The 27,771-nt window shown below is 43.4% G+C and overlaps 1 protein-coding gene across 6 annotated transcripts in view; it reads left to right on the top strand.

Moving 5' to 3' along the window:
* The window catches only part of LOC142584723 (ABC transporter G family member 23-like), a 269,091-nt gene that overhangs the window by 191,330 nt on the left and 49,990 nt on the right, over positions 1–27,771 (top strand). For 4 of the 6 annotated variants that reach the window (XM_075694944.1, XM_075694945.1, XM_075694946.1 and 1 more), the window contains one exon: positions 8,692–8,804. The exons of the other annotated variants lie outside the window; for them this stretch is intronic. In XM_075694944.1, the coding sequence (XP_075551059.1) occupies positions 8,692–8,804 (113 nt within the window). The remainder of the gene's footprint in view (positions 1–8,691; positions 8,805–27,771) is intronic. 6 annotated transcript variants of the gene reach the window in all.

Below are 27,771 nucleotides of genomic sequence, written 5' to 3'. Positions count from 1 at the left end.
AAAGTCCAGCAGCAAGTGAGCCGCGGTACACTTCTAAATAAATCTGAATGGGAAACAACTAGACATTCTTATTGCAAAAAGATACACTTTGACAAAAGATATGCAAATGACCTATAATTTACGCAAACAAAGCGCAGGATGGGTTTTAATTTGTGATACAACGTGGGAATGTCAGAAATACAGAATCAAAACGTATTACAAAGCTTTGAAATAAAATCAAACATATAATAAATAAAAAATGAAAAAAATATGGCAATATATGAGGTTGAAAAATCAGTGCCGTATCAGAATCAGGATCAGAATCAGTATTTATTATTTGATGTTGGGTCACATAAGTATTTAGTATGCAGAAGGAGGTCCCATAGTCAAAGACTGTATCGGGACCTCCTGTACAAGAACAGGTATTATAGTTAAGATCTGAAAGCAACAGCAGCATATAATAAGGAAGTATACAAGCAACAAGAAAAGAACGATTACAGAATAAAATACAGAATTGATTACAAATAATAACGAGGTTTAGCATATCTCATGGTAGCAGGAAAAATTGTGTGGGAAGAAAATACCAACAGTTGATTTACAACAAAAGAAAAAAAGAAAAAAAGAAGAAAAAGCGAACAAAGACCAAATACAGTAATCCTTGTCGTTAATCTGTCAATAAAAAATGCAATTTTACTTTATTTAAATTGTGATAAAGGTCTTTCGTTTTTCATTTTTAATTCCACTCTTGAATGATGGATCCGAATTTCAAATTACCAAGTGATTTAAATATACCTGTCTCTGTTAGCTGCCATATTTCAGCTCTTCATATTAATGCCCAGTCGGCCCGGAACAAAGAAGATGTCATCACAACTTTTATAGAAAGATTTCACTTTTGTTTTGACGTAGTTATGATGACCGAAACTTGTATACAAATGAACTGGAGGTATTCAAATTGCCTGGTTATGAGTCTTACTTTCTGAATCTTCGCGGTAAAAAAGGAGGTGGTTTTACGTTAATGGTTCATGACAGATGCGAAAGCGAACTGCTCTCGAATTATTATCGAATTACAGATGATTGTGAAATTCTTACGATGAAGTGCAAATATGGCATTTTATCGGTTATGTATTGCCCACCTGGAGGGACACTATCTTCATTTTTACCTTTTTAGACGAATTTCTTGCTTGGATGAACGACAATAATTACAAACTAATTTTGGGAGGTGATCTTAACATTGATTTCTTAAGCAACTCAGTGCCACAGTCTCAACTTACGGAAATGTTCGAAGTAAATGTGTTGGTAAATGTGATAGAACAATCGACATGTATGCAGTTATGTACGTCAACATGCATTGATGCTTTTATAACAAACTGTCAAAATCAGACAATTGGCTCAGCAGTTCTCAAATCACATATTAGTGACCATTTGCCCATATACATAATACAAAGCTTCAACAAACCGAACTAAAGAAACAAATATGAGAAGTCTGTCACATACCGTAACGTAAACCAGGATACATTGCAGCGTTTTCGTTCAATTTATTTACAAGCTTGCGCTCCATCTATGGCAGTGGCAAAGCTACTCGCGCGTATGAACTACTAATAGACAAAATTAAAACAGCCTTCACCGTAAGTTTTCCTTACATCAAAAAGACCCGTCCCCGTAAGGCAAGAAAGCCGTGGCTTATTTTGGAATGCTTGAAAGCTATCATCAATGAAAATGCAATGTTTCAAGTGTTCCTAAGGACATAAAGCGCCTCCGACTTACAAGCGTTTAAGAAACATCGGGATAAAACAAATAGCCTTTTGCGCAGACAAAAAGAACGATACTTTTATAACTTGTTTAATCACGAAGTCTCTAAAAAACCGGAACTTATCTGGAAAAGGCTAAATTCCTTCTTGGAAGGTTATTCTAAAGAAAACACTGGTCCCACTGAGATCAAATTAAATAACGTTACTTCCACTGGCTGTAAGCTAGCTGACCTTTTTAACAATTTTTTTTTGCCTCTGTCGCAAGCAGTGTTCATAATACGTCCTGCATGGAATCTATGCTTTCGAGAACACGTGACTCTGCGTATTTCTTTCCCGTCTCCCAGCCTGAAGTTGCAGCATTGTTCTCGTCCCTCAAAAATGGCTACTGCGCCGCCCCTGATGATCTACAAATTTGACCGGTCAAGTACGTGCTTGACATCATTGCACCAGCCCTAACACATGTGATCAATCTAATCTTTTCTTCTGGCGATTTCCCGAGACACCTACAGGTTGCTAAAGTTACCGTTATTTTCAAAGGCGGTGACAAAAAAATCTATCAAACTACAGGCCTATTTCCATACTGCCCATTTTTTTCCAAAGCTATTGAAACGTTGATACACACAAGAATGAATAGTTGTTTGAGTCGCCATAACATCATAACGCCGTTTCAATTTGGTTTTAGTAAAAAACTTTCCACTGAATCCGCGTTACTTCTTCAAAAAGAAATCATATTAGATGGTTTCGAGCGTCAGCTTTACATAGTTGGAATATTTATCGACTATTCGAAAGCCTTTCACCGGATTGATCATAGCACACTTTTAAAAAAGCTAGAGCATTGTGGATTCTGTGGAGCATTTTTCACACTTATGCAAAGCTAGTTGAGTGATCGCCAGCAGCAGGTACAACTGAATAACTCTAAATCAAGCTTTCGATCCCTGAACAGCGGAGTACCGCAGGGAAGCATCCTACGACCTCTACTCGTTAATGTATAGATTATTGACGTCGTAAGAATAGATGAAAATACCCAATTTATACTTTATGCTGACGATACTAGCTTGTTTTTTTTTTAGGATTAGATTTATTAGAAATTCAAACCATAGCAAATAACGTACTCGCGAAACTGCATACCCGGAGTTTGAACAACTCGCTGACTATTAACACGTCAAGAACAAGAGCGGTTTTATTTAGAGCTAAAAACAAGAAAGTCAACTTCGATTTAGCGCTTTTTCTTGGTACATCAAAAATTGAGGTGGTTCCTGCTGTGAAATGTCTTGGTGAAAACATGTCCTGGGATTTGCAGTCTGATTCTGTTTGTTCCAGCCTTTCTCGCACGGTTGGTACATTATCGTGCACACGTTTTCTTTCGCCTGAGAAAGTAAACCTGATGTTGTATAATTCACTTTTCCTTTCAAAACTATGCTATTGCTACCTTATCTGGGGAACCACCACAATTCCCAACATTCCGAGGCTTTCTAGATTACAGAGAAAGGCTGTCCGTTTGATTGTCAATGCTCCGTATAACGCACACACAGGGCCCATCTGTAAAAACCTTAACGTAATACCTGTTGTCGACTTGTATGATTCTTTACTAATGTCACGCTACAAACGAGGCTTAAATTTAACAAAGAATATGTGCTTGAAAGAACTTGCTAATTTGACTGAAAGAGTGCATGTTTATGACACGCGCGCAATAACTTTTTGGTTTACGCCACGGACCCGTACTATGGCCAACAAATGATTGCATATACATTGCCTACTCTTTTAAACAACCAGCATTGTTTTCTGTAATGATGCTACTGTTAAGTTTTGATTTTGTACTGGAAAGTCTCTAAAGTTTTGATAAATTTTGATTTCGTGCATAAAAGTGAAGTATTTCCTTTTTAATGTTAATTCCATCACTTTTAGTTTTTTTTCAGATGTATACTTTTGGCTTTGCAAGCTTATCGCATACGAACATTTCCTGTTGGCCTTGTCAAAGTGCAATTATCGGGTACAGACCCCGCCAAGCTTTTGGCTTTTACTTTGTGCCCCCGGAATTTTGTACATGCTATAATGTACCATAATGCCTAAATAAAATGAATGAAAGAAATGAATGAATGAAAGGAACAGTGTTCCCTATTGATATAAACTGAATTCTACACTCTGTTTACCATAGTGCGGATTCTTGGTAAAAGAAAATTGTTATTCAACGCAGATCTGGTGGTACTATGAATCATTAGGTTAGCTGGGGAAAATGTGATCGATGGTAGCTCATTATTTACAGATCTGTAGAAAAAAATACCTAGGTTGTATTTAGGGAGTCCAGAAATGGTAAAGATGTTATTCTGATGTAGTAGGGGAGTGCCATTAGAAAAGCGTGGACTGCAAGTAATTATTCTTACGGCTCGGTTCTGAACTGTCTGGAGAGACGCAATATGTGTATTATAGGTGTTTCGCCAACATAATATGACATAAGTAATCTGAGAGTGGACAAAAGAGTGGTAAAGTGAGTAATGTGGTACATGTGACGTAAGGGCGTGTTTTAATTAAGATGCGTATAGCATAAGCTATTTTCTTTTTTGTGTGAGCAATATGATAATGATATGTCACATTACAATAAAGTAGAATACCAAGGATAGAGGAACATGAACTTGGAGGAAGGAGGTGAGGACCAAAAGTGATAGCTGGAATGGATGGTATGTTTCGCTGACGTGAAGAAAATACAACCAATTTAGTCCTAGTTGCATTAATAGATAACATGTTAACATTACACCACCTTAGGATGTTTTCCAAGTCAGCATTTAACTTACTAGCTAGAGATGACGTATTTTTATGAAAGGTGAACATAGTGGTGTCATCTGCGTACAGATTGCATTTTATGGAAGAAAGACAGTTATGTAATTCATTAATATAAACCAAAAACAGAAGTGGCCCCAAGATAGAGCCCTGGGGCACACCAATGTTAGTCATTCGCTGTCGGGAATAAGCATTGGAAATAGAAGGAACTTGAACTCTGTTATATCAGTAGCTTTTTAATAGTGAAAGAGCATGCCCACAAATGCCAATTGTTTCGAGCTTAGAGAAAAGGGTATTATGTAATGCTATCAAATGTTTGCGTTAGATCGACAAAACTGAGGCGGCGAGAAATCCTTCGCTGATTAATTTTTTTTTTATTTGGTCGGTAAGATGAATGAGTGCCTGCTCTGTGGAATCTCCATGGCTAAAAGCAAACTGGCATGAAGAGAGGATATTAAATTTAGAAATATATTTCGTTAGCCTTATTTCAATTAGTTCCTCAATAACTTTCCCAAAGAATGGTAGAATGCAAATAGGTCTCTAGTTATTTAATAATGAGCTATCGCCTTTTCTTAAAACTGGGATGATTTTCCCACACTTAAGTTCAGAAGAAAATAAACCAGTCTTGAATAATAAATAAATGACAGTAGATCTGAAATTAGGGGCACAATTAATTTAATGTTAGCAGGGTGGACCTCATCAATTCCAGCGCTTGTCACTTTTAGAATATTTACAGCAGCAGTTATTCCTTCTGGCGTTGTAGGCAATAAAAAGAATGAATGGGGTAGACGGTTCATGCTTATGATCTGTGTAGGAGAAGGTAAATTGCCAGGAATGAAAAAACTACTAAACGCCTCAGCTATATCGGCACAGAAATTGAGCTCCACTCAATCATTCTAAATTCTGGATACTTGGTTTAGTCGAGTTAGTCGTGCGTTCCCGTTTAAGAAGGAATTGACAATCTCCATTTTTTTAGTGCTATTAGCCCCCTGTAAAATGTTTTGCTCGAAATACAGTCGTTTAGCTGTTTTTAGTTTACAGTTAAGAGTGTTACAGAAGTTTTTATACCGGGCACATAAGTTCCTGTTAAACGGTTGCCTTTTGGTTTTCCTATAGAAGTTATCCCGTTTGCGTAAAACTGTTAATAACTGCTGCGGGATCCATAGACTGTGAGAAAATGCAAGTTTTTTTTAATGTCTTTTGGAGGTGGAACTGTCGTAGGTATGATATAATACGTAAAAAAAATGTGTAAAAGGCTTTCTGTGGGTTGTTTAGTCATTTAATTTCAGACCTATTTGTATTAGCAACAGCAGTTGTGAAGCCGACTTTGTCCAGAACATCTTTAGTATGTGAAGGTGGGCAAGGTCGTACGTTGGGATTGAAGCTTAAGAGCAAGGGATAATGATCAGTGATGCCGATGTGCAAAACTTAAGCTGGTTAGAAAGAGCATGATCAATCAGTGTAACTGTGCCATTAGAAACATCGCGTGTGGGAACGTTAATTAAACAATCATATCCGTAGCTATGGAACAAACTAGTATGATGAATACAGATGGGTGATGTTTCATCGAGTAAATTAATATATATATCACCCATTATAACAACATTTTTATTTTCTAGTGATACAGTGTGTAAAATATGATCAAGATTGATGCGGAAATCATTAACTGACGATGAAGAAGAATGGTAAATGCAGCCAAATATGAAATTCTTGTTATCCTGTGCAAGAAAGCAGTTATTGAATTCAATCCAAACAGACTCGCTATTAGTAATGGTTAATAGGTCGTGTCTTCTTCGATAAGCAATATTAGGAGAAAGATGTATGGTCACACCACCGTGAGTGCTCGTTAATCTATTGCAGTATTCCTATTTATAGTTAGGGAAGCAATACAAATTTTTGTCGTCGCCAGATAACCAAGTTTCAGTAATGGCAATTGATGCGAACGAAGCGGTTAGCGATGCACGGAAATTATCGGTTGCATTGAAGTGCTTACAAAAGACTCCTCGCGTTAAAATGAATTATGGTATGAAATCCGCTTAAAAAGGAATTCACTTGATGGGGTGTCAGTATGGAAGCCATAACTGTTATGTCAATTAGTTAAACAATGAGGTCTAGTCTATTTTGGTTAGGTCCGATTCGTCTCGAATGCGCAGAACTTTGCTGTTAGTAGTCTTCCTAGCCTTCATTTGGCAGTTGTCCGTCCAAAGGAACATTGAGTTCCTTTCTTGCTTCAGAGTTACGGCCTTGGAAAAGAGATCCTTGTTAGATGGGGTCAGATGCTCGCTTACAAAAACAGGAGCATTAAATGATCCAGGAAATCCAATGTCACTAAGACAGAGCTTGGCTTTATGCGCTTTGCTCACAAAATCAGCTTTCTTAGTTCTGGAACAGAACCGAGCAATTATATTTTTCTTGTCGTTAGTTCTGGTCGGTACGCGATGAACATTGTCCAGATCGCTAGGTGATACGGGAAAGCCAATTTTGTTCCTATACTGCTTTTATTATTACGATACAGTCCTCTCCTTGGGAGCAGGGAATGCCCTTGATCTCGGCATTGCCAAGGCAAGAGTACTGTTCAAGCTCCTCCATCTCGCGACTCAATGACTACTTCTGAGATTTCAATTGTTTGTTCTCAACAATTAGGGTAGCATTTTGGCTACGTAGTTCTTCTACAAGTACATTCAAGTGCTCGGCACTTGTATTCAAGGAATCAACTTCTTTTTTTTAGCTCGACAACATCAATCCCAGACTCCTTCATTCTTAGCAAGATCTTACCAAAGACGAGTTCATGCGTGCTTTTAGCCATTTTGTTAATCTTAACTTCCAAATCCTCAATTTCTTTTCGATAGTTCTGCATTCGTCGGCATGGTATGAGTATTACACAGAGACTCGGATAGAAAAAAAACAGAGGAGAAACACAATGTGTTTTCGACCATGTGAAATCTAAAATGGAAAGAGGCAACGAAAACAGTTTAGCATTTGCTCTCACCTGTGAAATTAAAATACCCTCAGAATTCTCAAAGAATAGAGATCAAGAAAAAGTCAAAAAGACACAAAGGGAAAATTTTGTGACCTATGGTAAGAAGTTATTATCAGCAAAAACTATAAAAAAACCTGCCTTCGGGAAAACAGGAATAAGACAGTCACTGACAAATACATGCGCTATAAGTACGATTAACAGCGTTCTGCGACTACTGCAATAAATAATACACAGTGTTGCTGAAACTAAGCAAGCAGCAGGCGGCAAAACGCCTTCATGGATATGTGAACTAAATCAAATCTTGACTTGGTAAGAACAAATCACACGTGCGCGTGGATGCAGTCTCAGCGATTATCCCATGCTTGGCATATTTGCTTAAGAGCGCAGCTGGTTGGAGTCATAGGGACTGATTTCCGTAATTTGTGCGGCATAATCGCTGAAGCCAAGTATCCTAAATTCTTGTGTTGTATAATTCTGTGTTGTGTCGCTTTGCTAAACGAAAGGAACCGATAAAGTGAGTGTTATTGGTTTTATTGACGAAACGGTAAGTACAGGAAAGACGGAATGCGTAGATAAATACCACTTTTGGTATTTTAAGTGCGTTAAAATAAACAGATGTATGAGCAGCATATGAAACGTTAGCAATTGCACGAACTGCGCTTTTTTGACATAGACTGAGTTTGTTACTGGGATCTAATGATACCTAATAATGATAATGATATCTAATAATGATATCTAATGATACAAGGTGCGAATAATTTAGTGTTGATAAGAATAATCCATTGTAAATCAAACGTTTAACTTTTACTGGTAGTATTTGACGATTTTTATTCATCAGTCCGGTGACGCAATTTAATCTGTCGCAGACGTTTTCCACTTATTGTTCCATTATAGTGTCTCCGAAAATGTAACTCCCAACGCCTTAATCTCACTAACAATACTAACTACATCATTATCCAGATATAAGGTTTCTGTCAATTCAAGAACTGTTTCCTTAGTGCGATAAAATATAGCCTGTGTTTTTTTCTTGTGTTGATTTTCGAGCAATTTCTTTTTGACCAATTTAATACCTGTTGTTCTTAGGCGACGACATGCTTGATGATGTCAGCAAACAATCAGGTGCGCGTAGACGCTGTAATTCGTGAGCGGCCAACGTGCCGGCGCAGAGTATTGTAATCTCTGAACGCGGCCATGACTTGGTGCGCGCAGACTACACCATCCGCAACACCCTGCAGTTCGAGATCGTCGAGGCGCACAGCAGGTACCTGAAGCTGCTCTCGTACAACTTGACCAGCTTGAACTTCTCCGTCCAGACGATACGGGTGAGTGGTGACTGCAGAGACCACTGCGCCGCCAACGTTGTCCACTAGTCGGCGGCCCTGTCACACCGTATATAGCGACAGCTCGCGGTGTGACAGAGTGTGTGTGTGTGTGCGTGTGTGTGTGTGTTCGTGCGTGCATGCATGTGTGTGTGCGTGTGTACGTATGTGTGCCTTTTTTTAAAGGCGAATGCCTTTCTAGGCTCTTGGTGAAGCTTGCGTCAGCAGACCTGACCGCCGGAGTGTCTGCCGAAGCGTCATCACGCCATATGAAGACAGATTAAAGAATAAAAAATGATTGATAGTGACAGTTGGTGAATGATAACGTTATAATAAGATTGGTAGAGGATAATAGTGACTAGCAATGACAAATAATGACTACTTATGACTTGTAATGACTACTGATGACTATGATATGACCAACTTGTCTAAGGACCGCTTGTATTGACTAGAATTGATAACAAATGACTAAAAATGCTTAGTAGTGAGCAGTAATGAGTAATAATTACTGAAATGACTTGTAATGACTAGTAATGACTAGGAAATGACCAATATGTCAAACGACAACTTGCAGCGACTGGAATTAATCAGAAATGACTAAAAATGCTTACCAATGACCAGTAATAACAAATAATGACTGAAATGACTTGTAATGACGACTAATGACTATGATATGACTAACTCGTCTAATGACGGCTTGTAGTGACCATAATTGATTACAAATTACTAAACATGCTTAGTAGTCGAGGTGCACAGCAGGTACCTGAAACTGCTCTCGTACAACTTGGCCAGCTTCAACTTGAACTTGAACTTTAGCTCTTGACCCTTTGCAGGACCTATTATTTCTGGAAAAATAAAAATTGAATTGAATAGAATAGTAAGCAGTAATGACTAAAAGAAAGAAAAGAAAGGGAAGAGGCAAAGGAATGAGGCGAATGATAACAGGAGGAAGAGTAGGCTTTCGCCGTTTTCCTCTTAGGAGAGATCTTAAGAGGCCCTGTAATATTTTTCATCCATTTTAATTTCAATGTATAATTTCTTTAATTCATTTAGCAAATGCAAGTAATTTTCCATGTGTTGTCCTTGGTGTCTTTGTTTGCTGGCTTCTCGTATAGCGACAACTTGGAAGACAACAAACAAATAAACAGCATCAGGGAAATACGACGGACATACAAAATGACAGTAACAGAGCTTGCTTCCAAATAGTCTTTTTCCGTATCGACAAGGTATATGCTCACAAATGAAGCAACAAAAAGCTAAGGGGGCACGTACGCAGTTCTTATGGTACGTAAGTGCGAGACCATTGTCGCTGAGTGTGTCGCTAAGCTACGTCGCTGAGTTTAGTGTTGCGTCGAAAATGTTGATGAGTTTCTTGCTGCTGCGTTATGTTTCCGAGTGTAATGTTGCTGCTTATGAAGCCGCAGCAACGCAAGAAGACAAACCGGCCATATTGCGATCTGTCAGCCGAGGTTTATTTGTGAAGTTTTCTTTATTTTCTTTTCTTTTTCATTTTTGCGGTGTGCGGAGGTTACTTGCGGCGGGGACTCGGGGGGGGGGGGGGACTCTCGTGCTTTGTTGGCAGTGAACTGGCGCCTCTGGCCGCCCTTTGCTGTCTCGCCTTATGAACGACCTGCTGGTCCGTAACCGAAGAGGTGAATTAAACTTCATAGGTTTAATTGCCAGCTGGATTACGGCGCTGGCAGTAATCCAGGTGGTATTAGTGTCGAAAAGAGTTGAACGGTGCAATATTAAAACAGGGATTTGCTGGCAAGATTCGTGTAATATGAAAACGTGTACGTAAGTTTCTGTGAATGCATGCGCGAATGCATGTGTTGCCAAATTTCCGAGGGGAGGCTGTGTACCTTACATAGAGTGCGATTTGAAAAAAAGAAGAAATGTAATTCTACTACGCAACAGACAAAACTCATTTTATGGATCGCGCACGGCTGTCATGAAGTACAGCGTAAACCCGTTTGTGTAACAAATTCAAGCACTATACATCAGAATAGGGAGTCAGTAGAACACTAATATACCTTTGCATACTGGCAAGAACTATTTGCCCAACCACTGCTGGGATTTGGGAAAAAATGCTAAAATATGTACGTAACAGTACCACAAACGCCTATTATGCATATCGAACGTAGTTCTTTTTTTTTTCATCACAGCTCGAAAATACCTTTGCGCAAAGTACAATGTAATGCATAGTAAGTCGAACAAAGACGAATCGCAATGGTCATAAAGTACGTGCATAGAAAAAGTACGCCATAACCGCAATTACTTGTACGCACATAGCATAAATAAAAAAAAAAGATTGTGCCAGATGTACGGTATGAAAATCGGCGAGTTATCATCCAGACTTTGGCAAGGCGATCACTCAGCGACCTTTGATGAGCAATCGCCTTGCCATCTTCACTGTGGACGAATATCCTTTTCATATATTCACAGAGTCATATATATGATGACAGAGTCATCATATATGCCACGTTCAAAAAGCACCACGAAACAATGGCAACTTTCACTTAATACAAAGCTGCTCGACTAAAACACAGAACGAAAAAAAGAAAACATTGCGTAGAGTCCCAGTTGATACTTCTCACTGATACTGATACGGGCGATTTACGCAAATGGATTAAATACGCAATCTAGCCCCATTTGAGTTAACTCCCACGGTTACTTGGAACATATAGAACTGCAGGTTTGAAACGCGACAGAAACTGTTCACGTGGCTGAAAATCCTTGCAGTAGTGTGCACTCTCTGCCAGACCAAATTTAACGCAGTGTCTCATTCGACATGTGGTTTCTCAGATCATTCTTTGTCAACGAAACCTAGCTGCACAACATGCTTTCTACGTGTGCGTTCGAAACACGCAGCACAATTAGGGGCAAAGCGAGCTCGATAGCAGGGGAAACATTGGATTCCCGGCACTGCTTTTTGCATTTTTTTGCATTAAGGAACGCGGTTGAAAATGGCGTGCCACGACATGCGTACGTATACTTGAGCTGTTGTGCAAGTGCACATAATGTTTGCTGTATTGCAGCTGAAACAGAACGCGTAGTCGACACCTGTCAGCCGCACTGTTTTTCTTATTGAATCACGCGTGAACCAGCAGCAGATGGCGCCGAACACAAAGCACAAAGAATAGAGCTTAGCGCTGGAATGACGTATAGACATGGCAGCCATGACTTAATGTCATCCTCCCAGCGCCTACATTGCCTAAAAGCACAGCCTTCGATATTGCCTAAGTATCTTTGGAGCAGCAATGAGCTTTCGGTTTTTAAACCGGGGTTTCCGAATTTTGTCAGTGTTGACGTGGTCCTCTGAACTCGAGGAGTCCTTAAGACAAAATTAGCCCAAATATAGTCTTGTAGCCAACTCAGAATTTTCGACGCCAACCCGCATAAAAGTAGCCCAATTTAGCTATATATAGCCGAATCTGGCAACCCTGCTTCGGAGAGATTCAACTTCCACAGCGCCGACAGTGGCGCCCACATTTATCATGCGCCGTGTAGTGAATCGCTTGCCAGGCAGAGCCCCACCACGTGCACAGCCTCAAAGATATTCGTCACGGTCGCGTGTTGCTACATTGGCGCCGTGGTTAACTCTCGGCTAGTAGTGGCGGTAGGGTAGAGAAGTGAATCCTCACTGTGGCCACTTTTATTTTTAAAATGGATGAAGATGACGTAATTTTTGTGCCGTTTACACCTGTCACGGCTTTCTGACAATGGCGGGGTCGCACGATGAGCGAAATAACACTCTCGCTATAAAAAACGAGATGCCATAATCGCAGGTAATCACGCAAAGCAGAAAAAACAAATATGTGACTATGTTGCCTAACTGGCAATGTTTCCACGTGTAAAGATATGCAATAGTAACTCCTTTCTTCATGAACAAAGGGCCCTATAACGTAACACTATTCGAACCTGTTTTCATTCAAATCTCCTGACGTCAAATTTGCGTAACCGCTGACGTAAGCATCGGGCGGTGACCCGCACGGTTGCCTGAACAGACCAATCAAACGCTCTCCTCGTATGAGGTCACTTTTGTTTCCTTTAAAAACGAACAACATTGCCTCCAGTGAGCGCCTTGTTTTATCTAATTGGGTGACAATAGGCGAGGGGCATGCTCAAGTGGAGAGGGAAATTCGATGAGGACGAGCCAGTGCACTGAAAATCGATAACCGGATGAAGAGGGTGGTGCCGGCGTCTGCCATTGGTCGGCTTTCCCTCACTTAGCTTGAGATGGCTGGTTGAAAATCGCCGAGGCATGCAACGGAAAGTTAAGAATGTCGCCAAAACGGATCCTTAGCAAAGAAGAGTTGGTAGAGGGAGGTCGTAAACGTGACAAAAATGCCCAAAAACGTTACACGGCCACGTAAAATGTTCTATTGTACGTAAATAAACACATGCTCTGCGGCAGGTGTGAGTAGTCAGTGCCTGAGCTATCGGCGGCAGCCATCTTTTATTCATTTCGGACTGGGCAGCCTGCAGCTATTCAGAAAGAAAAATCAGTTTTGTTCGGCATATTAATGCATCTTTAACGCGTACACGTCATTTTGACGCGGTGAGTTTTTGTGGTTTTGTGACGTTGCGTGACAGGCAGGTCGACAGCTTTGGTGGTAATGGCGAAAAGACGTCGAGTCAGAAATAACATTTCTTCTTCCGTTCGGTCCAATGATGCATAATCAGTGTGTACACGTCACATCAGATGGGGAGCTGTAGCGGTTCTCGTGGCGTCGCATGACAGATAGGCGAAGTGGGGGGTGGTTCAAGAAAGTGTTTGACCAATCGCCGAGGGCTGATTGCAGAAATGGAATAGAAACGTTCGGAACAGCATTACATTAGAGCCCCCAAAGTGAGAGTATGCTTGCGCATGTGTCGTATGCTCACAGTCACCATGTGTTACAAAACAGCCCGTATCCACGTTTCACTTGAAAGAGCGTTTATGTACTCCTTCAGCAAGCGCTGGTAGTGTTTGCCTCTGAACTCCTTGTTGCTGCACCATGAATGGGCCGTGAGCAAGAGCACAGTTGCAGGGCTGGTGGATAAACTTGTGCCGCCTCTTATTTTGTTTTGAACCGCGCGTACGTGCATGCTTTTCCGGAATGCGTGTGCAACCCCTAGTTGATCCACATGCCGCATGTGGTTCACCACTACCGGGCCAGGCGGACCGTTCCAGTAGCGACAAGGGTCAGGGAAGTAGCGGGCGTCAGCCTGCTGCCGGTGGTTGGCGGGGACCACTTAATGTACCGGTGTGCTTATGAAAGGGTGCGCAGGTCGGGTCAGGACCCGCAACTGCTTTGAGACGCACTCACCTTCCAGTAGCGACCGCCGAGTGTTCGACGGTCACGGAAGTTTGAGAGTATAATAGCTGGCCGTTAATATTAGTGCGTGGCCTCCGCGGGTCGAACGCGTCTCCGCCAGCATCTCGCAGTTGCATCCGGAAGAGTTTGACTGCTCGGAGCTAAAGCATTGCGCGCTGTGTTGGCGAATGGTCGCTCGTAGCTACATTTCCGCGACGAAAATGGCCACTTGACGAGCAAGAGCAGGAAGGGTCGTCGTGACAGATTTGTTGGCAAGTGCTACTTTAACATTCTACCGAAAACGGCGCAAATAATATACTACGCAAATTGAAAACGAAACAGTGGAAACCAACAATGTCGTATGAACACAGTTCCCGCATTATGTCTTTCGGGGCTCTCAGCGTTTATGCGCTCATCTTGCTTTGTCATTTGATTAAAGCTCCTTAAGTGACGAATGTTCCTGAATTTTTGGACAGAACCTACAGATTCATTCCATAAGTTTTAGCCACCAACATCTGCAAAGGTTTCTTGGTCTAAAACAGGAATAACGGTGGCGGCGACGCTACCGAGCGGGGATGCGCCAAACGCGGTGCTTGGCCGCCCATCACGGGTCCCGACAGTTCGGTCCGCCGCGCGCTCCAGCGAGATTCACTGGGACGCGCGTTCTGGCGCCATGGTTGAGAGGACACTCGGAGCTTGCGATGCTGGTCTCCTCTGTTTGGATCCATCTTCTGCTCGTGCGAATCAAGTTGCACTTTTGCGCATAATTGGTCAACAGTGATCGCTACGCTTCCAAAATTGTATTTATACACACTATACTGAAAGAATTGCGGAAGTACAGGCGCGTTTGTAGCTGTTCATTTATGGTTGTTGTTGTTGTTGTTGTTTTATTTCTATTCTTGCCATACAAATTATCAGACACTGACTGAACCCATAGCCAGAGGCTAGTGTGGGGTTCAGATACAAAAATGCACGATGGCAATGACACAACACTTGTGTAAAATAGAAAGCCCAAAGTCACGGCGAAAGACCAGAGTACACTATACAATGAGGAGAAAATAATACAATATGCATTTTACAGGAGAATGAATAAAGATCTGTAATGAACAACACTGTACAACAAACACAAACCGCGAACGACTGTCACATAGATCAAAGAAGGCTCAAAAAGTATGTTCTTAATGCTTTATTAGTTTCGTGGGACTGTTTTATTTCTGGGGGTAAAGCATTCCAAACCTTGGCTCCTGAAAACTGCACCAATCTTTCACTGTAGATGTTATTATTCGGTGGCAGATTAAAGTTACTATGTGTGAGGTTTCTCGTGAGTCGAGAAGGAGAGCGAAACAGGGAGGCATTGAAAGGTTGGTTATATTTTACTATGTTGTTTACACACAGCGCTATCTTTAAAGACCGCAAAAGATCGAAAGGAAGGATATTTAATAACTGGAAAATTGGTTTACTTGGTTCAGTATACTTGCTTTGTGTTATAATTCGGACAGCCCGTTTTTGTAATCGCCGGATAGGATCAAGGTAAGTGTTGTATGTTAAACCCCATGATTCTACACAGTATGTTAGATGACTGTTAATAAGGGTAAAATAAAGGGTACGCAGTGTATGTGTGTTAAAATAATCACGGGCCTGTAATAAGGCATAACAGCCAGAAGCCAACTTTGAACAGACTGCGCTAATCTGATTTTTCCAGTGAAGATGTTCATCTAGAATGACACCAAGATACTTAAATGAGTGTGTTCGCTCTAGTGAGTGGCCGTTAATGAAAATGTCAATTTGGAAGCTGTCAATGACTTTTGCTCGTGAACTAAATACCATATATTTGGTTTTGCTTGAATTAATCGTTAGCTTGTTGGTAAAAAACCAGCGTGTAATTTTTTTCAATTCAGCGTTTGTCTTTGCTTCTAGATCCTCATGGTTGTCTGCTGTCACTATGATCGCAGTGTCATCAGCATACATTAAAATATCACAGCAACTTAGGACCTTCGGCAAATCATTCAGGTATAAGGAAAATAATATGGGCCCTAAAACGGATCCTTGAGGAACGCCGGTCTGTAAATATTTAAGTGATGATATGATGTTATTGATAACTACAACTTGTTGACGGTTTTCGATGTAACTGGAAAGTAAGCTGTAGGCTTCACCGCGAAATCCATAGTGGTTTAATTTGTTGAGCATAATAGCGTGATCCACAGTATCAAACGCTTTCTTTAAATCAATAAATACAACAGCGGCCAGTTTGTTTTCATGTAATGCTGTGTTAATTAATTGAGTCAGGCTTAGGACTGCAGATGCCGTTGAATGATGTTTTCGAAATCCATGTTGCTGTTGACAGAGTAGGTTATATTTTTCTAAGAATTTGCAAATATTACTGGATAAAATCTTTTCGTAAATATTATTAATAACACTTAGGACAGAAATGGGTCTGTAGCTTGACGGGTTGGATCGGTCTCCATCTTTGTATACTGGGACAACTTTGGCAATCTTTAGTACAGAGGGGTACTTTGCACATTTTAATGAATGATTAAAAAGTTTGCATAAGATGGGGACCAAGATATCAGTGTTTTCCTTAAGTATGCGTGGGTAAATACCGTCCAGTCCGGCAGATTTATTGCCTGGTAAGCTGAGAATAATGGATGTAATTTCCTGGGGTTCGATTTCAAACATTACAAAAGTATTGAGAACTGTATTGGATGCAGCATTTTGTTGTGATTCGGGAAGTTGAGCAGCTAATGATGGGCCGATATTGGTGAAAAAGGAATTAAATCTGTCTGTAGTATTGTGATCTATTTCTTCTGGGAGAACACGGCGGAAACTGGCTTTGCCAGCAACTTCGTTTAGTATTTTCCAGACCTTTTGTGAATTGCCAGAAGCCTGTTCAACGAGACGCATGTAATATGCTTTTTTTCGTGCCCTCATCATCGACACGGATCTATTGCGCAGATTCTTAAATTGTTCGGAATAGTAAACATTATCCTTGTGTTGCTTCCACTTACGGTACCATGAATCCTTCTCTTTTAGAACGGCGAGGATTGGCTCAGTCATCCAAGGGCATAGTGGTGCTTCGTAAGAGCGAACACTAATATTTCTGCTGCAGGTAGTAACCATTTGCGAAAGCGTGTCTATTAGGTTACTAAACTCTGTATCGACGTCATAATGGTATATTACACTGGGGTCAATGGCCAATAGATTTTCTCGCAGTAGGGCATAATCTATTTTAGATACATACTTCTTAATCTCACGCTCTGGTTTTATGTCAATGTCAGCAGCAACAAAAAGTGGGAGGTGATCGGAGATGGGTTCGCTGTAAACCCCAGCGCGTATCCCAGTCGGTATATTTGTTAATGCATGATCAATAATAGATGAAGAAGAGGTAGTTACACGCGTCGGTGTATTAATCATATTTCGGAAATTGTACGATGTTAACAGGTTCATGTAATCTTTGTGGCATTCAGCACTTGTATCAATGTTAAAATCGCCAACAATAATTATGCCTTCCGAGTGTGTAGAAAGAGTTTCAAGAATTCCTTCGAGTTTATCAAGAAAGGAGGAAAGGCACGAGTTTGGTGGACGGTAAATAACTCCAACAGTGAATGAATGGGGCAGTTTTATGAACAGTGTTTCTATGTCTGCATGACTGAGGGTGACTGGCGCCAAAGACGAGAAAGGTAGACCATTTTTGAGAAAAAAGGCAACACCACCACCGCGGTTTTTTGATTCTCTCGGATGAGATATCATAACATAGCCAGGAAGCATAACTTTCTCATCTTTTTGCAGCCAGGTTTCTGTAAGTGCTACAATATCAAAAGATTGGGAATATCTTGTCAAGGAAGCCACTAGAAGGTTCAGGTTCTTCCTCAGACTGCGGATATTAGAGTAAAATATTGATGTGTTTTTGTCGCTGCTTAACAGGTCATCTTCATCTATGGCCAAAGACATTGTAAGAGTGTACAAGTACTAAAACACAAGAGCATTGGTAATCAAACAATTTTTCCCAGGTCATCTTCACAGGTTATGTGCATTACCCTCGAGCTTTCCGTTTTTCTCATCAAGATTTTGCCTTCAGAGACCCATGCGAACTTCCAGCCTCTGGCACGCTTTATGCCAATAGCTTTGCCGAGCAAAACCTTTTTTTCTGGACATAAATGTTCGTTGACAAAAACGGGATCGTTCTCTGGGAAGCCAAGCACGGAAGTATTTAGCCTGTTCTTTTTCGCAGCTTGCAATATTTTGTCACGTGGGGACCTTGACTTAAACTTCACAATTACATTGGGAGGTCCCTTCGACTTGGTTGGAACACGATGTACAGCGTCGATTTCCTCAGGAGAAAGCTTAACTTGTAGGTAAGAAGTTATCTGTGTCATCATGCTACCGAGGTCCTCGTTATCAGATTCAGGGATACCTTTCAATTCAATGTTATTCCTTCTGCTGTATTGCTTCAGTTCAACCAATTCTGTTTTTAATTCCTTCACTTCATTCGTCAGCTTCTTATTTTCTTGCTGAATTTCCAGATTGTTCTTCTTTACTTCTGCGAGTTCAATCCTCATCGTTTTAACTTCTGTTCTGAAGCCCTCAAAGGCAGTGTTCATGAAACCCATTGATTCCTTTACTGCTGCTATTTCAGTCTGTACAGCGTCGCTAGATGCGTTCAACTTGTTTACGGTAACCTTAATTTCAGTCATGGCCTCCATAAATTTGGAAGTCATTTCTATCAGAACCTTAGTAACTTCTTTAATGTTTTGGGAGCCTCGTCTGCGAGTGTCTTGGCAAAATTGTCAAGTTGCGTAGCGTCGTCGTCCCCCATTTTAAGAAGTTTTCCACAAACGCGTCACAGGCAACAAGAGGTACCAGAGCAGTGCAGCAACCGTAAAATGCAAGGAAATAAACTTTCACACGAATGTGTGTGCGCCCACCTGCATAGGTGCAACAATACGGTTAGCAGTCGCACAGACGGCTGCCAGCACCGCTCTGATGTGTCCGTGGCTGTCGCTGGCTCCTTTTATAGGGTTGCTTGAGGGGCGTCGATAGCCTTCCGCGCAGGCGCGAATTTCTTGGCTGATTGCTTGCACAGATCACTCTGCGGCCACGCTCCGGAATGTATCGTTGGGGCTGCGTTGGATAAGATGGTCCTGCGCCGCTCGATGGAACCGCGTCAAAATGCCTGCATAGGTGCAACAATACGGTTAGCAGTCGCACAGACGGCTGCCAGCACCGCTCTGATGTGTCCGTGGCTGTCGCTGGCTCCTTTTATAGGGTTGCTTGAGGGGCGTCGATAGCCTTCCGCGCAGGCGCGAATTTCTTGGCTGATTGCTTGCACAGATCACTCTGCGGCCACGCTCCGGAATGTATCGTTGGGGCTGCGTTGGATAAGATGGTCCTGCGCCGCTTGATGGAACCGCGTCAAAATGCCTGCATAGGTGCAACAATACGGTTAGCAGTCGCACAGACGGCTGCCAGCACCGCTCTGATCGCAGCGCATGCCGACAGCTGCCTACATAAACAGCTCTCATACCTAGTGATTTTATTTGCACGAAAAAGTGAATATATACGCAGGTAGAAGGAGACAATTCAAAGTACAATCATCACAATACAAGCAATACCGGCATCTGTCTGTGTGATTGTATGTAAGCCGAACATTCCGTCACTTTAACGCAACTGCCGTGGTCAGAACACATTGCTAAGCGAAAATATATTGGGTGAACTTTTAACACTAAAAATAGCCTACTTGGATTACGTCAATACCAATTAATTAGCTGCTCACGCGGACATCATTTCAAAGAAAAAACTAATCAATTCATTGGCTAATTAGTATAATTACAATAGTTAACTCCTTAATCACGAAATCGCAAAGCTATAGAAACACAGGACGAAAGCTGCTTTGTCCTTGTGCTGTCCTGACTGTGTCCTGCGCCTGAGCTAGCGCTCTTCAATAGTGAGCAGCATGGTACTGTTTAATGTAGCGGCTGACTCTGCTGTTGTGTGCACCTATCTGTGTGTGCAGTTCACAGATCCTTTCTACAACGCGTTCGACTTCACGTTCCGGGAGTTCATGAGTCCTGGCATCATCGTTTCGTAAGTCGCCTGCGAATGCCACGTTGCTGAATATAACCAACGTACTGTTGCTTGCCATCGCTTGGAGATGGCCAAAATTTCTTTCAGTACCCCTAATTAGATAATTAGTCTTAATTATTTGTCTACTTTGCAAATATTATAATCATATGAAAAGTGTCAATGAGAAAATTGTAGAGCAACATGAGAAACTCCCGACACAGCTTTCGGTTGCCATCATCATCATCATCAGCCTGGTTACGCCCACTGCAAGGCAAAGGCCTCTCCCATACTTCTCCAACTACGCCGGTCATGTAATAATTGTGGCCATGTTGTCCCTGCAAACTTCTTAATCTCATCCGCCCACCTAACTTTCCGCCGCCCCCTGCTACGCTTCCCTTCCCTTGGAATCCAGTCCGTAACCCTTAACGACCATCGGTTACCTTCTCTCCTCATTACATGTCCTGCCCATGCCCCCCCCCCTTTTCTTTTTCTTGATTTCAAGTAAGATGTCATTAACTCGCGTTTGTTCCCTCACACAATCTACTCTTTTCTTATCCCCTAACGTTACACCCATCATTCTTCTTTCCATTGCCCGTTGCGTCGTCCTCAATTTAAGTAGAACCCTTTCCGTAAGCCTCCAGGTTTCTGCCCCGTAGGTGAGTACTGGTAAGACACAGCTATTATACACTTTTCTCTTGAGGGATAATGGCAACCTGCTGTTCATGATCTGATAATGCCTGCCAAACGCACCCCAGCCCATTCTTATTCTTCTGATTATTTCGATCTCATGATCCGGATCCGCGGTCACTACCTGTCCTAAGTAGATGTATTCCCTTACTACTTCCAGTGCCTCGCTACCTATTGTAAATTGCTGCTCTCTTCCGAGACTGTTAAGCATTACTTTAGTTTTCTGCAGATTAATTTTTAGACCCACTCTTCTGCTTTGCCTCTCCAGGTCAGTGAGCATGCATTGCAATTGGTCCCCTGAGTTACTAAGCAAGGCAATATCATCAGCAAATCGCAAGTTACTAAGGTATTCTCCATTAACTTTTATCCCCAATTCTTCCCAATCCAGGTCTCTGAATACCTCCTGTAAACACGCTGTGAATAGCATCGGAGAGATCGTATCTCCCTGCCTGACGCCTTTCTTTATTGGGATTTTGTTGCTTTCTTTATGGAGGACTACGGTGGCTGTGGAGCCGCTATAGATATCTTTCAGTATTTTTACATACGGCTCGTCTGCACCCTGATTCCGTAATGCCTCCATGACTGCTGAGGTTTCGATAGAATCAAACGCTTTCTCGTAATCAATGAAAGCTAAATATATGGGTTCATTATATTCCGCACATTTCTCTATCACCTGATTGATAGTGTCAATATGGTCTATTGTTGAGTAGCCTTTACGGAATCCTGCCTGGTTCTTTGCTTGACAGAAGTCTAAGGTGTTCCTTATTCTATTAGCGATTACCTTGGTAAATAGTTTGTAGGCAACTGACAGTAAGCTTATCGGTCTATAATTTTTCAAGTCTTTGGCGTCCCCTTTCTTATGGATTAGGATTATGTTAGCGTTCTTCCAAGATTCCGGTACGCTCGAGGTCATGAGACATTGCGTATACAGGGTGGCCAGTTTCTCTAGAACAATCTGCCCACCATCCTTCAACAAATCTGCTGTTACCTGATCCTCCCCAGCTGCCTTCCCCCTTTGCATAGCTCCCAAGGCGTTCTTTACTTCTTCCGGCGTTACTTGTGGGATTTTAAGTTCCTCTCGAGCATTCTCTCTCACATTATCGTCGTGGGAGCTACTGCTCCTGTGTAAATCTCTATAGAACTCCTCAGCCACTTGAACTATCTCATCCATATTAGTAATGATACTGCCGGCTTTGTCTCTTAACGCATACATCTGATTCTTGCCAACTTCTAGTTTCTTCTTCACTGCTTTTAGGCTTCCTCCGTTCCTGAGAGCATGTTCAATTCTATTCATATTATACTTCCTCATGTCAGCTGTCTTACCCTTGTTGATTAACTTCGAAAGTTCTGCCAGTTCTATTCTAGCTGTAGGGTTAGAGGCTTTCATACATTGACGTTTCTTGATCAGATGTTTCGTCTCCTGCGACAGTTTACTGATATCCTGTCTAACGGAGTTACCACTGACTTCTCTTGCACACTCCTTAATGATGCCCACAAGATTGTCGTTCATTGCTTCAACACTAAGGTCCTCTTCCTGAGTTAAAGCCGAGTACCTGTTCTGTAGCTTGATCTGGAATTCTTCTATTTTCCCTCTTACCGCTAACTCATTGATCGGCTTCTTATGTACCAGCTTCTTCCGTTCCCTCCTCAGGTCTAGGCTAATTCGAGTTCTTATCCTGTGGTCACTGCAGCGCACCTTGCTGAGCACGTCCACATCTTGTATGATGCCAGGGTTAGCGCAGAGCATGAAGTCTATTTCATTTCTAGTCTCGCCGTTCGGGCTCCTCCTTCGGGTTCGGTTGCTAATTATAATCAAATTATAATATTTGAGAAGTTGAATAATTAATTAGGACTACTTATGTAATTAAGTAGAATTTAAAAAATAATCTGAGTATCTCCAAGCGAGGGCAAACAACATTGCCTGGGTTCTGTCGAGCTACGTGGCATTTACATATTTTGAAACTCTGGCTACAGTTAGTTGGGACACCCTGTATAGCAGCGCCCCTCGAGAGGTGCATATCGCTGATACACGCACTTAGCACTCGTTGTAACTGCTCTAGAAATACACATCCACTGGGGCCGACTGCGCTAGTGCATAGTGCAAGATTAGCATAAATTTGTGCTTTCTTCTGCGAAAGCTCCTTTAACCTGGTACCACACAATTCACTGAAGCTATTTTTCTTCGCCTAGTCGCCTACTATTCTTGCTTTCCTTCCAAGTTGTCTCCTTTCGAAGTGCTTCTTTCAGCTTCACGTAAAATTGTGGATAATCTATATTCTTGTATATACCTGCGGGGTTGCGTATTCAATGTCCACCTCACGTGGCTATGCATACGCTGTGCATATACTGTACATCTACTGTGCACTCACATGCATAGACATTTTGAAAAGTGTTCCTTTTGAAAAGAAAAAAGATGTACACAACGTTTTCCTACCTGTAATTATAATTTCTACCGTAAAGAAGTAACTATGCGCTTTCGATGAGATGTCGGGCTGAAGTGGGAGCTACGTGGGGCACTCGTTGCCTCGCACATCTCAAAAATAACTAAGAAGAATTGGTCGTTAGCTCCAGAACAAACTAAGCCACGAGGATCATATTGTGCTCCGTTGCTTAAAACGAGAGAAATAGGGCGGGACACCGCTCTGGGTCCCGCAGACCCTATAGTGACGCCAGTGCTCGGTGCGTACAGTAATCTGCAGTTTGGTGGGTCATGCGAACGCACTTTTGCAGAAGTGACTCCTTAGGAGCGGTTGGTTCCTGGCTGTAAATACTTATCATTGGGCAGCGCGCATAAACGCTGCTTCCTTGGTTTAGTGGGAGCGGCTTTCTTGGATGACGTCGTTTCTGCTCCTCTGCCCAAAGGACGCTGTTCGCCATGTCCATGTCCCTGACGGCGCTCTTGCTCGTCGCCGAGAACCAGGAGGGAATCCGGGGACGCTCTGTCGTGGCCGGTACGTTATCGCTGTTTCACGCGAGAACGAAATAATTTACATCCCGTGCCCACCCATTTCTGCTTTACCGACGTTGTAATCAGTTGATCGAGGACGATATGCGCCGTGCGCCTGAATTTGCTCGAACGGCAGCGTGCAGTCTCGGGCGATAGTGCCGTGCGGCGGTTCGCGATTATGTTGCAGCTATTTGGCGTCTGGGCGCGCGCCAACATCTCCGCGCTGTGTGCTCTTTGCTAATGGAAGGAAAAGCTGTCGGCGCCAAGGGCACGCGTGACGGCGCTTCCGAAAAAAACAGCCGTCCCAGCTTAACTCGTCACCACGTCGGGCTTCTCTGTCGAAGAGTTACGATTGAAGCACGACTGGAAGAGAAGTGACAAAGAGCGTCATTTTGAAACGTAAATCATCATGGGTGCCATATTATGCTGGCACGTTTATCACGTACGATAATGTAAGCTGGGTGCTCAGAGTTCCGTCGTTTTAGTCAATCATGCGTTTGAGGTTTTGCGCAGTCATTGTGACTGACGTATCGGTGGTGGTGGTGGTGGGTTTTGTGACGTACGCTCTTGCGGCACCTTTCGGCCGTTTCGCTAAAGTATTAGGTTCAATTGCATTTAATTTTTAATGCGTTAGCATTCATAGGATACTTCACGCACTTTTCAGAGGCTATCTATCTATCTATCTATCTATCTATCTATCTATCTATCTATCTATCTATCTATCTATCTATCTATCTATCTATCTATGTAACCGTTTTCCCGCCTATAGCTTGGTCACTAGTTAGTCAGTGGTCGAATGGGTAGCGTATTGGGCTGTCGTGCGGGTGTAAGAGGGTTCGAAACCAACACTTCGACGAACTTGGGTCATTGAATATGTGCCAGTAGGTGTGTGCGCTCTTCAATGAACGCTTTTGCCGCCAACTTGGGTAACTAGTTATGTGTCACTGATAACGTGCCACTCTCAAATTACGAAATAGATCCTTTAAATGTCTCCCATGTTGAGTGGAATCCAAGTCAAGTCACAATGGTTCCTCAAGGACAGCAACCGGACGCATGAGCAGGCTTCGCCACAAGTGCACAGGGTATGTGCCGCTCTTCAATGAACCTCTCGCAAACTTTTGGGACTGAGTGCGCCGCAAGCCATTCACAGACACCGGCGCGCCATGCTTCTCCTATTGGAGGCCACGCGCGGACTTCTCGGTAGTCCCATGAGGTGGCGCAGCGTGTCCAGAAAGTCCGGTTGCTGCATGCAGGCTGTTCCACATGCTGCGACTGGAGCGAAAAAAATCCGCGCATTCGCGCGCGTCGCATTCAGAAAACTCATTTCACAAGATTGCGATTTCAGCACTGTGGCTGGTGCGACGGCCACGCTTGCTCGCTACCAGATTTTGTGGCACACGCCGAATAATTTTGCAAATGTGATGAAAAAAAGCTGTGCAATGTGATATTTCTTAGCCGTCTTTAATAGGCGCAAATAATACGCGCGTTTTGTAACCACTTCGTAGTTCAGGTCGCTAATGCGGCGCAGCACTTTGTATGGGCCATAATACCCGCTGAGCAACTTTTCACTAAGGCCACGGCGGCGAGCGGGAGTCCACACCTACACTTGGTCGCCGGGGTTGTAGCGTACTTGTCTGCGTGCTGCTGCTGGACGATGTGCAGCCGCGCAAGCTGGCGAGCTTCCTCAGCGCGCTGAGGAAATTCTTCAGCGTCAGCAGTTACGAGCTCGTCGTCCTGGCACGGCCGCATAGCGTCTAGCATCGTCAGAACGTCGCGGCCGCAAAGGAGACGGAACGGGGGGGGGGGGGGGGTAAAACGCGTGGTTTTTTGTACGGGGGTATTGTACGCGAAAGTCACGTAAGGCAAAATATGATCCTCCCGTATTTTCTACATACAGATCATGTCCGTGATGGTATTGTTTAGTCGCTCCGTAAGTCCGTTGGACTGCGGATGGTAGGCAGTCGTCTTTCGATGCCTGGTGTTGCTCAATTGAAAAAATTCGTGCATGAGCTGTGCTGTGAATGCTGTCCTTCTGTATGTGATTACAATGGACGGCGCACCATGGCGCAATACAATGGGGCACATGAAGAACTGCGCAACCTCAGAAGCCGTGGCTCGTGGGAGCGCCTCCGTCTCGGCATAGCAGATTAAATAGTCAGTCGCGAGAATCACCCACTTGTTGCGGTCAGTCGAGAGAGGTAAGGGCCTAAGAATATCTAAGCCGACTTGGTCGAATGGCTTATGAGGTGGTTCGATAGGTTGCAATAACCTGGCAGGCTTTAGGGGCGGTGACTTTCGCCGCTGACATTCACGGCAGCCTTTAACATACTGTTTGACGCTCGCTGAAAGCCCGGGCCAGTAATGCATCTCGCGCACTCTGGCGAGCGTTCGTGAGGAGCCTAGGTGGCCAGATGTCGGCTCGTTATGGCAAGCGAAAAGAACGTCATCCCGCAAGTCTTTTGGGACCACCAGAAGGTGGGCTCGATCATTCGAACGGGCGTTTTTTTTTTTTTTTTTTTTTTTTTTGTAAAGCACATTGGTCGCGTAGACAGAAAGACGTCAATTCGCGACATAGATGGTGTGGAATTGTTGTTTCTGGCCCTCAAAGAGGTCGATGATAGGTCGAATTTCAGCGTCGCCACGCTGCCGTCTTATGAAGCCTGGTGCAGTAATGGCGCCCAGGAAGCTGTCATCGTCCTCTGACTCTCGACTGAGAGATTGGCGGGTGCACGCGACAGTCCGTCAGCGTCTTCGTGCTTGCGGCCAGACTTGTATACGATAGTGACGTCAGATTCCTGCAGCCTCAAGCTCCACCTTGCCAGTGGTCCTGAAGAATCGCGTATGTTTGCCAATCAACACAGGGCATGGTGGTCTGTCACCACTTTGAAATCACGGCCGTAAACATAAGGAGGAGGAGGAAACTTCGTGATCGCCCACAGAACCGCGAGACACTCTTTTTCTGTGGTATAATAGTTCGGCTCAGCTCGGGACAGCGAGCGGCTAGCGTAAGCTATAACTCTTTCAATGCCGTCTTGACGGTGGACGAGTACTGCGCCAAGACCAATGTTACTTGCGTCAGCATGCACCTCGGTGTCAGCGTCGTCGTCAAAATGTGCCAGGACGGGTGCTGCCTGCATGTGTTGACGTAGTTCAGCGAAGACCGTTTGTTGCTCACTCGTCCAGGCAAATGGCGTGTCATACCATGTAAGGCGAGTCAGGTGTTCCGCTAACTTTCAATGAAACGGTGATAATACGCACACAAGCCTAGGAAACGCCGCACGGCCTTCATGTCGGCCGGAGGAGGAATTGCTGCTACCGCGGAGAGCTTGTCGGGTTCGGCTCCAACTCCTCTGGTGCTTACGACGTGTCCGAGAAACTTCAGCTCTTCATAAACGAAGTGGCATTTCTCACGTATAAACCAGTGTCACGCATAGGTTAACGCCTGGTACGCTTGCTTGAGCAGGCAGAAGGAACACATGAACGCAAGGTGCAGCACACACAACCTTCATTCATTATGGACTTTTAAGAACAGGAAAACACGGTAACATCCCACTTATTGCACACGGAATGCGTCCTCCCTTACTAAGCTTTCCGCTCGCACTACCGCGTTTACTAACGTCTGTGCGGCGATCGTCTATACGCTATAGTAGGGGCGCTTACAGTGCCGGTTCTGTTCGGGGCGGGTATCTGCGTCCCCCGGTCTGTGGTGCGTCGTTGTAATCCGGTCGTCTTCAGTCGTCGCTGGCGTCCGGCGTCACCGATGCCCCGGCCGACGTGACGAAGGCACGGTCGCTGAGGAGCTGCCGCGCTCCGGCAGAGCGGGGCTCGTGCCGGCTGGCGCTCCCGGTGCGCGCCGGCCCAGCTTAGTTCTCTAGACGGGACGGTGACTGGCTGTAGCCAGCCTCCGCGCGTCTACGTTCAGCGGCGTAAACGCTGACGTGTCCTGGCAGGTAGGTCCGGGCCAGCGGTAGTTCCG

The sequence above is a fragment of the Dermacentor variabilis genome, chromosome 6 (genome assembly GCF_050947875.1).
Source record: "Dermacentor variabilis isolate Ectoservices chromosome 6, ASM5094787v1, whole genome shotgun sequence".
NCBI lineage: Eukaryota > Metazoa > Arthropoda > Arachnida > Ixodida > Ixodidae > Dermacentor > Dermacentor variabilis.
This window is presented reverse-complemented; position numbering and strand designations above follow the sequence as displayed.